Below are 12,597 nucleotides of genomic sequence, written 5' to 3' on the forward strand. Positions count from 1 at the left end.
AAAAATTTTACCTGCCTGCAATAGTAGGGATGAAGGAACAGAAGAAATTGAATAAATTTTTAAGGTAATTTTTGATGATGCTGATGATGATGAAATACATTGAGTACACTGTGCAGTTGGCATTTGAGGATATAGTTAATGAGAAATTATAAGCTCCAGCAGTTCGTATTTTGAACGGTTTAATCAGGTTCAAAGCTTCATGTCATACTTTACTCGCGACATTGCTGCGACATTGGAAAAATTGCTCACTGGTTAATCGAAGTTGGTCAGAAAACGAAAATAAAGTCAAACATGTATTCTACGGATTATTGTTTAGTTCAACGATCTCCAGGAAGAAAAATTTTGGAATTACTAGCCAAGTTAGGCCTTCCAGAAAGATGGAAGACGTTGTCTTCCAACTTTTTTTTCAGACGTTGTCTGGAAAGAACTTTGAAGCTTTTCGAATTCGGAAAATTCAATAGGTATCTCAATTTCCTCCTGCTCATTTTATAAGACTGTTGTTAATACAATCGTCTTGAGTATAATAATTGATAGTACACCAATCTCTCCAATGAGAGGTCCTCCACGTATTGGGTGCACTTAGTGAGCTCTAGAAAAAACGTATCATTTGAGTAATAAAATTCATGCAAATATCTCCTATTCAATCTACGAAAATATAGTCGCTTGTAAAATTGGGTGAAGTTACAATCAATACATGTTAAAAATTTTATTCAATTTATGGAAAAGATGCATGAGTTTATAAGACGACTTCGATAGAAGCAACGAGAAATTTAACTAAAAATTTCCAATAAATTAACATTTTCAATCAATCTAATAAAATATATGATCGTAAAGAAATAGGAAAACCTAATTTTCTCTAATTTTCAAGCAAAAACGCCTATTGTATTACAGGATTGCTTAATTTTTTTCAGTATAGTCACTGCATGACGAATTCCTCGAAAATGTGCATATGTATGTCTATTTATAATGTGAGCAAATTGAAGTTAAAATAAAATTCGCACAAAATAATGCGACAGTAGAAAAATTCATTGCAAGGATACATATGTTTTTTCTGGATGGACAACCATTGAAAATAATTCACATTGAAGAATATATAGATAAGAATTGCTACTACACCAATATAACAAACGAGAGGTTCTATGGATTTTGGGTGTTGATTAGGAAAAAGTATAATTTCAGTAATGGAAAACTTGGAAATATCTCCAGTTCGATTGGTAAAAACTCATCTCATTTCAAAATCAATTGGAATGTGAAATTTCAGTAAATGATATTGTTATAAATCAGTAGTTCCCAAAGTGGGAACTACTGACCAAAGTGGGAACTTAAAATAATTTTTATTTAAAATTTGCGTCAACTCAAAACACATGGAAGTATCCGATGTGTAGTATCCTCAGCTCAGGTAAATTGTGCTGACACATGTTGTTATCACAGGTGAATTCAGATTAATGTGTTTGGAAAAATCAGATACAAGATCAATTCAGGAATTTCATAGCTAAATAAATACAACAGATGCAACTAAATATGCTGATAATAGCTCAACCTGGGTACTAATGATTAATGAGTTGCTCTGCTCATTGATTAAATCAACTGGTTAGACATTTTATAATTAAAAGACAACTGTGCTGGTATGCACTATCTAAAAACTACTTAAAAGATAATTTTATTAAAATCGAAAGCTTCCAATGACCGCTGCATGCAACAGTTATTGCAGGCCACTTCGAGGAGAGAAACCTTCAGAGGACGAGCTTGGTAAGTACGGAAAATCAGTCTTTCAAGCATAATGGTACTGGAACCAAAACTATCACCATATGCCATATCATTAAAACTATAATTTAAATCAACCAATTTTCCTGATTTTTCATTATACTACACTCTAAATATTTTTGGCTTTTTTAAACAATAATATGATGAATATTACAAATGTTTCCAAACAACGGCATTATTTTCCATCATCATTTGTCCGAAAAAAATTATAAGTTGTATATTTAAACATATTTTTTAAAATTTCAGATAAATAAGCGTCCCACACCAGCCAGCTGGAATGGCTGCCATCACACAGACCATCTCGTTACTCCCAGGAATTGAACTTTCTCCCCTGGAAGCCAACAGATGCAGGAACAATTTTGCCGTCCAAGTTCCCATGTGTAAAGTTTTTCGAACCGTTCTAGAATGGGAATGCAGCGACAGACAGCTTGGGCAAACATATGCAGACTACTTTGAACAAAAGAAGCAGCAATATGAAGACCGCCATACTGCCCTGGCGGCACAGAAGTGCAATAAATTCAAACTCCCAAAGATTGGACTACCCCTAAATACAATGAAAAAGCTACAGGAAGAACCATCAAAATATGACGTAACTCTAATGTGTTCTTTTTTGTGCGAGATATTCAAATCAAAAGTATCATACACACTCATTGGCCATGAGAGAAGTCTCAGTCAACTAGAGTGCCTTCTTAAAACAGCTAAGAACATGAGGAATGACGTCATGCATGAAGTCGCTGACGATTCAGTCAGCCCTCTGAAATTTGATGAAATCGTCAAAGCCATGCATGATGTGATAGACGAAGCTGGCAACGTGTACTGCATCCCTGCTGATGAAGTCACAAGTTTCAAAACCCAGATAGATGGCATGTGGGATGAAGTGCGCACTGACAAAGAAAAAGCTAAGGCTTATTGTTGCTCATTTCTTCAAAATTTTGGAAACGAAGAAGCCAAAGTCATGTGGGAGGCGATGTTGTCTGAAGATACTCTTCTCTTCGGCGAAGATAAAGTTGAACGCTCTAAAGTTTTCCATTCCCTGGAACTGACGATACAGAAACCTGGTCTACAAGCAGGCAGGATCTCATACAAAGAACTACTCTCTGACACTGACAAGAGATTCATTTTAGTCAGTGGTGTGTCTGGATCTGGTAAATCTACTCTGCTGAAGAACTTGGTGATACAGTTCCATGGCATATCGGATGCAGATGTAGAGATGATAAATTTGAAGACTTTCAATTTGATACTTATATATGAGTGTAGAAACAGGTCCATTGAAGAATTCAGCGTAGTAGTACAACAGAATTTTGAGAATGTTTGTCTGAAACTCGGCACAGAAACTGTTGTACAGACAATCATCCATTCAAACCCTATAATTCTTGTTGATGGCTATGATGAATGCCATAAAGATGCGTTTAAAGTTGTGGATCAGTTGGTGGATAAAATGAAAAACCATGAATGCCGGGTGATCATAACTACCAGGCCAAGCCATTTTGAAGAGCTAAAGAACCATTTGAAACAAAAACTCTTGGTGTTTCAGGACTATGAGATTTCTGAAATTTCTGACATAGAAGATCAAAAGACATTTCTGGAAAAGTATGAAAAGCATGCCAATCGGCATGCTCATGAAGTTGTGAAGACCTTCAGCTCCCTTGAACGGAATATCCAAGAACTTTTTGTCCATCCCATTTATCTGGTACTCTTCTGCCAATTGGTCTGGAATTTTCCTGAAAGAATTTATAATTGGACATCCCATGCTGAGGTAGCTCATGACATTTATCGTCTGTACAAGAAAATGGTCGATTCGAAACTGGCTTCCTACTCCATTGTCGACAAAGACGGTCTGGTCAACGACTTATTCCGGGATGTTGCCAAGTTCTCCTTTCAGACCATTGCTGAAAACCAATTGGTTTTCTCAGAAGACCAAGTTGGTGAGTTGAAGAGTAGTTTTAGGAAAACACTCGGGGAGTATGGAGCCCGCGGCGAACTTGATCCCAAAGCTCTTGTGGGGGTCGTCCTGAAAATGAAGAGGCATCTGAATGATTTTGATTCCTGTACGTACTTCTTTCATCACAAAAGCATTCAAGAACTGTTTGCCTCTAAGACTGTCATTAAGGAACTCCGTAAGAATAACTGCTTGTCATCTGACTTGCATGGCGTATCGCGTGTGAGTCAAAAGTGAGTTGTAAATTTCGCAATGTTTGTACATTTCTATTTTGATTTCTGTGAATAATTTAAGTAAGACGAATAAATGGAGGAAGATTACTGAAAATTATTTGTTCATTTTACAACAACTCAAATATTTATTGCTAGAACTGCATTTTTTAAGAAAATAAAGGAGGCTCTTCTTAAGATTGCCCTGTAAAGCGAAAAGATAGGGTACACAGTTCCTGAATCATTTCTGATATGCTTAAATATACAAGGCTTAATGTTTAAATATATAAGGCTAACATCTACTAGGTAAATAGGTGGTTACAGTTCAGAGTACCAGGATTGGAGCAGAGAGGCGCGGGTTCGATCCCAGCTCTGTGCGTCAGTTTCTGGTCAGAATCGGCGAGGAGGCCGGGCGGTTTATGCAAAACATAATTGGAGCAGTAAGTTACGGCTTAGAGAGCGCAACAAGCTGTGAATGTTCTGCGATGCTAAGAATCGCTGACAGGCCTACAGCCTAATAAACGCTGAAACCGCTGTATCATTCATATTGTATTATATTATTACATACCTATAAATTGAACAAAGCAATGAACAAATCATCATTTAGTTCCAACAGTTTGCAGGGTGTGCTGGCATACGTTCTAATTGAGCTGAGTGCTGTTGAGAACTCAAATGTCTTCAAACGTCACTGGCGTCGCCTGAAGGACGCTGCAAAAGCGGTAGGAGCTGACAAGAAGTTCTGGCAGCAAGTCCTGCTCAGCAGCCCCCACTCCCAGCCAGTGGCCAAAGAGACTGCCAGAGCCTACATGGCCCACAACAAGGACTGGAACATTGGTTCAGGTAACAGAGACTGCCAGAGTCTACATGGCCCACAACAAGGACTGGAAAATTGGTTCAGGTAACAGAGACGGCCAGAGCGCCTACATGGACCACAACAAGGACTGGAACATTGGTTCACGTAACAGAGACTGCCAGAGCCTACATGGACCACAACAAGCACTGGAACATTGGTTCAGGTAATAGAGACTTCCAGAGTCTACATGGACCACAACAAGGACTGGAACATTGGTTCAGGTAAAAGCAGGCGGTGCTCAGTAAGGGCTGCGTGACGGCAGGACAGAGCACACCTGGGCAGGTACTCAGAAGCTAATTAGCGCTGATACGCGGCTGGCGATATCGTCTCTAAAGCGGACATTTCTGCTCTATCGCTGCTCTGTCGCGTCTCTACGCCGGCTCTGCAGCCGGCGACGGCCTGCTCTATTCCCTGCCCTAAATTTTAACTGGGGCGACGGCCTGCTCTATTCCCTGCCCTAAATTTTAACTGGGAACAAGGACTGGAACATTGGCTCAGGTAAAGAGTGAATCTCATGATACTTAGTCTAGTTAATTACCATTTATATCGGACTTTCATGAATCAGATTGTGCACTGTTGAATCTATTCATGGGTTTGGCAGACTTTAGCCTTGAGCGCAGGCCTATAATGTGTGTCCAAGCTACTTCGCTAACCAAGCCAATGATTCAGTTATGCTTTATTTTGTTTCAGTTTTTGCTCGCATTTAAAGGCATTAAATTTGATGAATTTTCCACTCACGCCACCGATACATCGATTTAAATAGCGACAATTTTCTTAATGCATCATCAGCTTAAAAAAAAGATGAACACATTGCCGATTCTGAACTTTGAAAACAAGAAGCACCAGAAGTATAATCTGGAATCTCGAACGCCCTGTCGTTTACTCTCCCTATTGTCAACGTGCGTACAGCTGAATGAGGTGAGCGCACCTGATAATCACCACCACGATAACTTCTGCCCTGATGCTCAGCTACAATAATGTAGAAGCTATGGTGCATCTTTGCCAAAATTAAGTATTCGATGCACACTCTGCACAACTGTATTTTTTAACCAGAGAAGATAGAATATTGACAGGAAAGAATGATTATATGCTTGAAGAAAAACCACATAAAATATATTGAACAGTAACACGTGTTATTTTGTCATCCGCTAGGTACGTACATCAGGGTTAAAACTTTCGCTTTTTCTGCTATAATTTCGGATTCAAAGAAACTTTTGAGAACATTTCATGTAAGAAAAGCTGAAACTGGGATCTTCATCGTAAAATTTACTCGAAAAGGCACTAACCACATCAAAGTAAAATGTTTATTCGTGCCATGTATTTTTTGTTACATTTGTTTCCAGTTTTTGTTGAGCTGCTTCACTTTCATCCAGGTCGCGATGCTGACACAGTTGCGCTGCTGCTGCTCCACCAGCAGCCTGCAACGCTCTGCGTCAGCCTCCTAGAGGCCCCAGCGCCCGAGTCTTGGCGCCAGGTTGCTCAAACATTCAAAAGGGTTTTGGAGCTGCGACTGTTGAGTGAAGGCAACGACACACAACCATGTGACCACATGCTGGTAGCCTTGAGCTCTTCAAGGTGCTATGTTGTAGGGGTTTTTACAAATGGAAACATTTTAGTAACAATCATACTGTCATTCAGGGCAATAACTTTGCCTACTTCATTAATAGGTGGAATTCTTGATCAATCACAGTATAGTATAGTATTTTCGGCGTTGAAGAATAGGCCTGGATAGACCTGTCGCCAATTCTTGTACTTTACTTGACTAGTTCACAGATCTAAAAGACTGGCCTTTTGATCAAATATTTTCAACGGGCGGTGGTTTGAAATCGTTTCTAGACTTTCAGTTCTTCCGTAGGGTACTACGCATTTCAAGACTAAACAGATCACATAGTCTGTTCTTGTAGAAGTTTATATGCAATTAACCATACTGACCAATTTTGTTCTCGTGCAGCTGCTCGTTGTCAATATTTATTGGCCGCGTTAAGAACGCAAGCAGTATTCGATCTCTGGCCAGAATTGCATCATCCGAAACTGAGCTCACCATTTACACGGATCCACACGTGGACTTGAAGCCGTTGCAAGACAAACACCTAGAGCTCTGTGAGAGTACTGACTTAGAAAAACAAATTACGTTTTCACACAAAATTTCATTACTCTCAACATTTATTGTTCAGGAGCTTTGCTATTTTTAGATGTTTTCTACTTACGGAGCTACTGATTCTGACCTTCACCTTTCCAGTGGTGGTCCAGTACTGGTGTACCACTCTTCTTAAATTAGAACTGGTTTATTGTAATCTGATATGACACCAGTATGTATGGGACAATGATGAAGATGGACTTATTTAGCAAGTGATTTCGGCTAATTTTGAGGGTGCAATATGGTTACCTTTAAATAGGGTGTTTTTTGATGCAGGGATAATGTATATTTGATACTACGTATACTATACATATTATGTTAGATATAATCAATCGGATTATTTCTTGAAAATTCTATGATATTATTCGAATGATTAACTTTCTGAGAATTTTAGTAGCGATTTCTCGCAGGTGTCGTGAAGTGTGTTGACCAAGTTAAGTTTCAAGCCGAAAATACCTACACATCTCTTAATCGTCGAACCTGATTTGTGATCTTCAATGTTTAATAGAGGCTCGATTTTTTATGACTTTAATCATTCGATTGTTTCTAATGTTAATCACCTTACAGGGGTGATTGTGGAACCCACATCTGAAGGAGACTTCGTTGCTCTGCCATCGTCTGTCCACTTATGTCTGCGGGTGAAGCCTGTCGCCCGAGACCAGCAAGAGAGTTTGACTCGCACCATACTTGGCCTGGCTCCTGCAGACAACAGGTGGAGATCTGCAAATAACATTGATGGAAGACATATTTTTCCTTAATTATCGTGAACAAAAATCTACCTGGATGCCCATAGAGCTCTAATCCCTTGGTATGTGCAAAAATCATGCGAAATTGGGATATTAAACAATTTATAACCTCCTTATGAGTCTTGTGAACGAATAATGCTTATTGAATTGGAGCACATGTAGCCCCAAATGTGTACTTCTACCTAAGATTTTCGGCTGAGTTGTGGCGAACACACTTAATTGTTTCACGCTCGGAAGTTCAATGAGGCTTGCAAACTGTAGTTCATAAAATCGATTAGGTTCTCCTTATAAAGTTACATGATTATACCTACACTTATGAAACTTGACTCACAATAACATATACAACTCACAAGAAAATTGTGATGCTCTACCAGGTATATGAACACAATATTTTCTGATTTTCAAATAATATTGATAACATTATATGGATAAAAAATGATGTTGTTGAACATTTAAACATAGTGAATGATCTTGGCGCATTTTATGACATTTTCTTTCATAGAAAGCATTCAATTTTGTCTTTTTTTTCCCAATTTACTGTAAATTACTGCAACAAGGTTACAGTTTAAATACATAATTAGTGCGCGTCCTATTGTTAATAGAATAAGACATACTAGAATTTCAATTTTTTGGTTAGAATAATTTAATTGCATATTAAGCAACATTCGTTCGCCTTCTTCTCCAGCTCGTCTTTAAGTTCTAAATCACTAAAAATTTGAGTTCTAAACTATAACTTTGGCCAAATCTAATCTAAAACTTCGAATTTGTGAAGTAACCTCTCACTTCAGGTTTCAGAGGCTGGAGGTGCGCGACTGTGATTTGACTGAAGCGCAGTTGCTGGAGACGCTGGGGGAGCTGCAACGCGAGGGCCTTAGGACGCTCTTCCGGGACAGGAAAATTCATGCGGGGCCTAGCAGAGTGCTGACAATTCGGTAAATAAACTAAATCTGTTCACTTTGATGATTTAGATCAACTTGGTTTATTAGCTCAGCCTTGACTAACTTTTAATGTTCAATACGCAGCATAACTTCCTATTGCGCTCAAATTAAATATTCACAGCTTGGCAAATGACGTTCGGCTCATCATTTGCAATTTTGAGTTCGCTGCTTCAGAGGCAAAATTAAAAAAATACCGATTACCAATACGCCCAAAATACCATTTCGATAGCATAAGCAAATTGAACCACAAGCACATGAATGTAAAACGTCAATTATCTGCTTGGCTACACGATTTATGTATTGAACTATATTCTTGATTAGGATTAGATTTTTTTAGAATTGGTTTTAAGACTTGTGGTGTACCAAGCACCTGCCAGCCTGTTCCCTGTCAGAGAGAAAGAGCAGAGCACCAAACTTGGTACTTTTGCTGTTTAGAGTACTGCTTCTGGTGCCAATTTGTAAGTTTGAACGGAACTGCAGCAGGCCTCACTTGTTGAAGTTTCTCATGTTAGGAGACTGAACCTGAGGGAAAATTAGACAGAACAAAATTCGGATACTACGATGTTTCAACCTGGTTGGAGGGTTGACAGGTTAGCATTGTATGAAGAGCTGGTGTTAAAATTTCTTCAGTTCTGATAAAAAGTTATGTAATATGAAGTAAATTTGGTTCTTTTGTGCATTAGTGAACAGGCAAAATTTATTTCCTTGTCTGAATAGCTTCAATTTTCTTTATCAAGTTAAGTAGCCTGAACATTTCCTCCACCCATCAGAGAGAAGAATTTTGCGCTAATTCTCACTGATGAGCCGCCGCTGCCACCTCAGGCAGGAACCTGCAGGTTAGTTAATATATGTAGACTCCGGCGCTCTATATAAAATTTTGTCAACAAGTATTCAAAAAGATGGGAAAATATTAAGTTATTCTCTAGCTTAGTCTGTGTTTATGTATTTATTACAAATTATACTAAGCTGGACTAGTTTTTTTTTTCTTGTTTCACCTAATAATGTTGTTTCCATCCTCAAACATCAAGTCATTTCGCCGCAATTCAAATGCCTTTTTTAATGTTATGCTTTTATTGAAGCGACCAATTTTGTCGTTAAGATGATATTTTGCTTGTTAATATTCGGATGGAATTCAATTTTTTTAAATTGCAGGCCTGTCGCCGCAACGCGTCTCAAGTCACCCGCCAGTCTCCCCGTTGCCCCCGCCGTCGGTGGAGAGAACCTCTGTCCGCTGGCCTCGTCATGCGGGGACCTGGACGCCGTGTACAGGAGTCTGTACGCCCTGAACGTTGTGCTGCCGCTCGCGTTGCGCTTTGTCTTTGAGAAAGAATTCGCAGGCAAACGTCCACAAGACACGTACGCGGAGCATTTGTTATTGAATTGCCAACCTGTCTATCGCCCATGGTTGGTTTCCAGAATCGAAAAATCTCTTGCGAGCGAGGATTTTACCAAACGTGAATTTGAGGAAATTGATTTACGTCCATTCGACTCCTATCATCTAATACAGCTCATATATGAGCTTCTGGATACGATGTCAAATCGAATCTTTAATGAATTTAATGGAGAGAGAAATTATAGGAACATGATCGCCATTTTGGCGAATGTTCAGAGAGCCAGAGTTGATGTGTACTCGAGCCTGCTTGATGCATCTAAACTTGTCATGTGCCCAGAAGGCGTCATTAACTTTGTCTTTGAGTTGATCAGCGAGGCCGCTAACCTGTACCAAGTGTCAGAAGCTGAAACGGAGCAGGTAAAAGAAGCTTGTCATTCACTCAGTGATATGTACAAGTCTGCTGTTCGCATCGATGATGACGCTTTTGCAGCTTTTCGCGTTCTGCGTGAGAATAGAGAGAGAATGACCGGCCTAGCTTCCAAAATTAAATTCGATGGTAGAGATATCTGGTTGCACAAATTCCCCCCAGTAATTTGTACCGAACAATTTTTGTGTTCGAATGTAGGGCGTCTCTATCCAAGTGAACATGATTTCAATCAAAACAGACACTGGGAGATCATTTATGGTGAATATAAAGGAGTTTTCATCTACTACAAATGCCGGGATAGGGAAACCAAAAGTTTTCGTTACTACATCGAACAAAACTTCCCTGAGGCTTGCAACAAAATTGGAGCTGACAACGTTGAATACGTTTTAACGAAACTACTACCTCTGATCCTCGTCGATGGCTATGACGAAGCCAACGCAATGTCCTGCGTTGTAGTGGAAGAAATTATCAACAAATTCTCCAAATTTCCAAGCGAGCTTGTTACGACAACCCGGCCGGACGCTGCCTTTTCAAAAAGAAAACTCTTAAGAAAGGCCAGAAATTCAGAAACGCATATTCTACCTTTCAGGTTGAAATATCTTGAGAAGACACTACTCTGGTCAAACCCAGATAATCGCTATGTTCTTCGCCCGAATACCTTCGTAACCTTTCCCGTGCAATCTGGCCCAATCGAATTTAGCATAGCTGAATAGGCTCGCCTCTCTCACCGTAAAGGTATGTTAGGCGTACATCGGCCACCTGTTGAAATAGGCCGCTAACTAATGAGTTTAATTTGGAAGTCACTTGTCCATTGGGCCAATGTACCAAATGATAACCGGCATGAGCTGCTAATTGTCAGGCTGTTCGCGTGATCAGGCTCTGATCACGCGAACCATGACTATCTCCGGCTTAAGAACGGCGTCGTAACTTTTCTATGTTTTACTTATAAATGAAGAGGTCATACAGACCAAATAGTGAAACTTTCTGCATGTAGCACTAATACGCCCTTCTGCTTTTTAAAACTAGTTCAGATTGGCTCAATAAAAGGCAAGGAGTGCATCGTTATTTGGACAAAATCTCTTATTTTTTTTTTGAGTGTATACAATGAAACAATATGAGATTTGACTTTAGTAATTGTTGAGTAATTTTAATTTACCATTTAGCGTATTCATTATGTATTGTGTGTAAGGCTTAACAGGCAACGAAAGGGTTTTAGATATAAAATGTGGTGCAAATTGGGATTACTAGTAATCGCATTTATTATTTTAAATATTTTAATAAATGCCACCACTATGGTGTAGTTGATAAGTGCCTTTATATACGATAATGCAGACAAGAAATATGTCCTTAAACTCTACTGTAGAAGAGAACTTTTTATTAACTATAATTCGGTTCTAAACCGAGATGTTCAATATATTGTTACCAATGCAGGCTATTTACAACAATGTGGGGAAAACCGTTATTTTTTATAGCATGATTTTCAAGAGATTCTTGATATAGTGTACTGTAATATAGATTTTAAATCTTTACATTTGTCAATGTTAGTACTTCTGCTTCTAAATAATAGAGGAGGCTTAATTTACCATAAATCAGTATTTTGCTTATCCATAATGCATTTGAAAGCAGCCAATATTTATATGGTTAACAGCTGCTTTAATTCACTACATTCAAAATGTGGGTGAGAATTTGCATCATTTTTTATAATTCGGTTTATAACTGTCTCTATATTTAATGCCCTTAAGAATGGCCTCGATATATTTGTATGTAGTATGTTGAACATATTATAATTTATTAGTAAATAAAATAAAACTTCACTATTCTTATGTAGTTCTGAACAGCCTTAATTTAATGGAAAGCATTGTTGAGCTGAAACGAAAAACGAAAGAATTGATGTTAATGCAAACCTAAAAATATTAATGTGAGTAAATCTTTTCACTATAATAACTGAGCTGAAGGATACGTAATGGCTCGCTGTTGCTCTGGCCTCACTACAAAGAAATAATTAGTCTATTGTTGACAGCGTATTTCACCAAATCACGGAGCGTATCAATTGCAGTATAACAGTACATTAAATCACATAGTGAAAGCCTCTAAGAGACTATTTCAGTTTCTTCCTCATAAGTTTTGATGAAATAGACTTAAAACTTCCGAAATTTGTACCAAAATTCCAGGCTTATACTACTTTTATATTGCTACAGGCTTGTATTGCTAAATTAAAAATCTTAAGGTTTGTATTGCTACTTGTTTTTGA

General features: G+C 38.5%; 1 protein-coding gene across 1 annotated transcript; it reads left to right on the forward strand.

The window, feature by feature from the left end:
* Positions 1-1,437: 1,437 nt before the first annotated feature.
* On the forward strand, positions 1,438-12,203 carry LOC108681883. Its single transcript, XM_018170959.2, has 9 exons — positions 1,438-1,749; positions 2,011-3,936; positions 4,529-4,752; positions 6,139-6,340; positions 6,717-6,865; positions 7,470-7,614; positions 8,437-8,580; positions 9,357-9,422; positions 9,739-12,203. The coding sequence occupies exons 2-9, from the start codon at positions 2,042-2,044 to the stop codon at positions 11,057-11,059; spliced, it is 4,146 nt and encodes a 1,381-aa protein (XP_018026448.1). The 5' UTR covers positions 1,438-1,749; positions 2,011-2,041; the 3' UTR covers positions 11,060-12,203.
* Positions 12,204-12,597: the final 394 nt, after the last annotated feature.

This window comes from Hyalella azteca, unplaced genomic scaffold (genome assembly GCF_000764305.2).
Source record: "Hyalella azteca isolate HAZT.00-mixed unplaced genomic scaffold, Hazt_2.0.2 contig3653, whole genome shotgun sequence".
NCBI classification, from domain to species: domain Eukaryota; kingdom Metazoa; phylum Arthropoda; class Malacostraca; order Amphipoda; family Hyalellidae; genus Hyalella; species Hyalella azteca.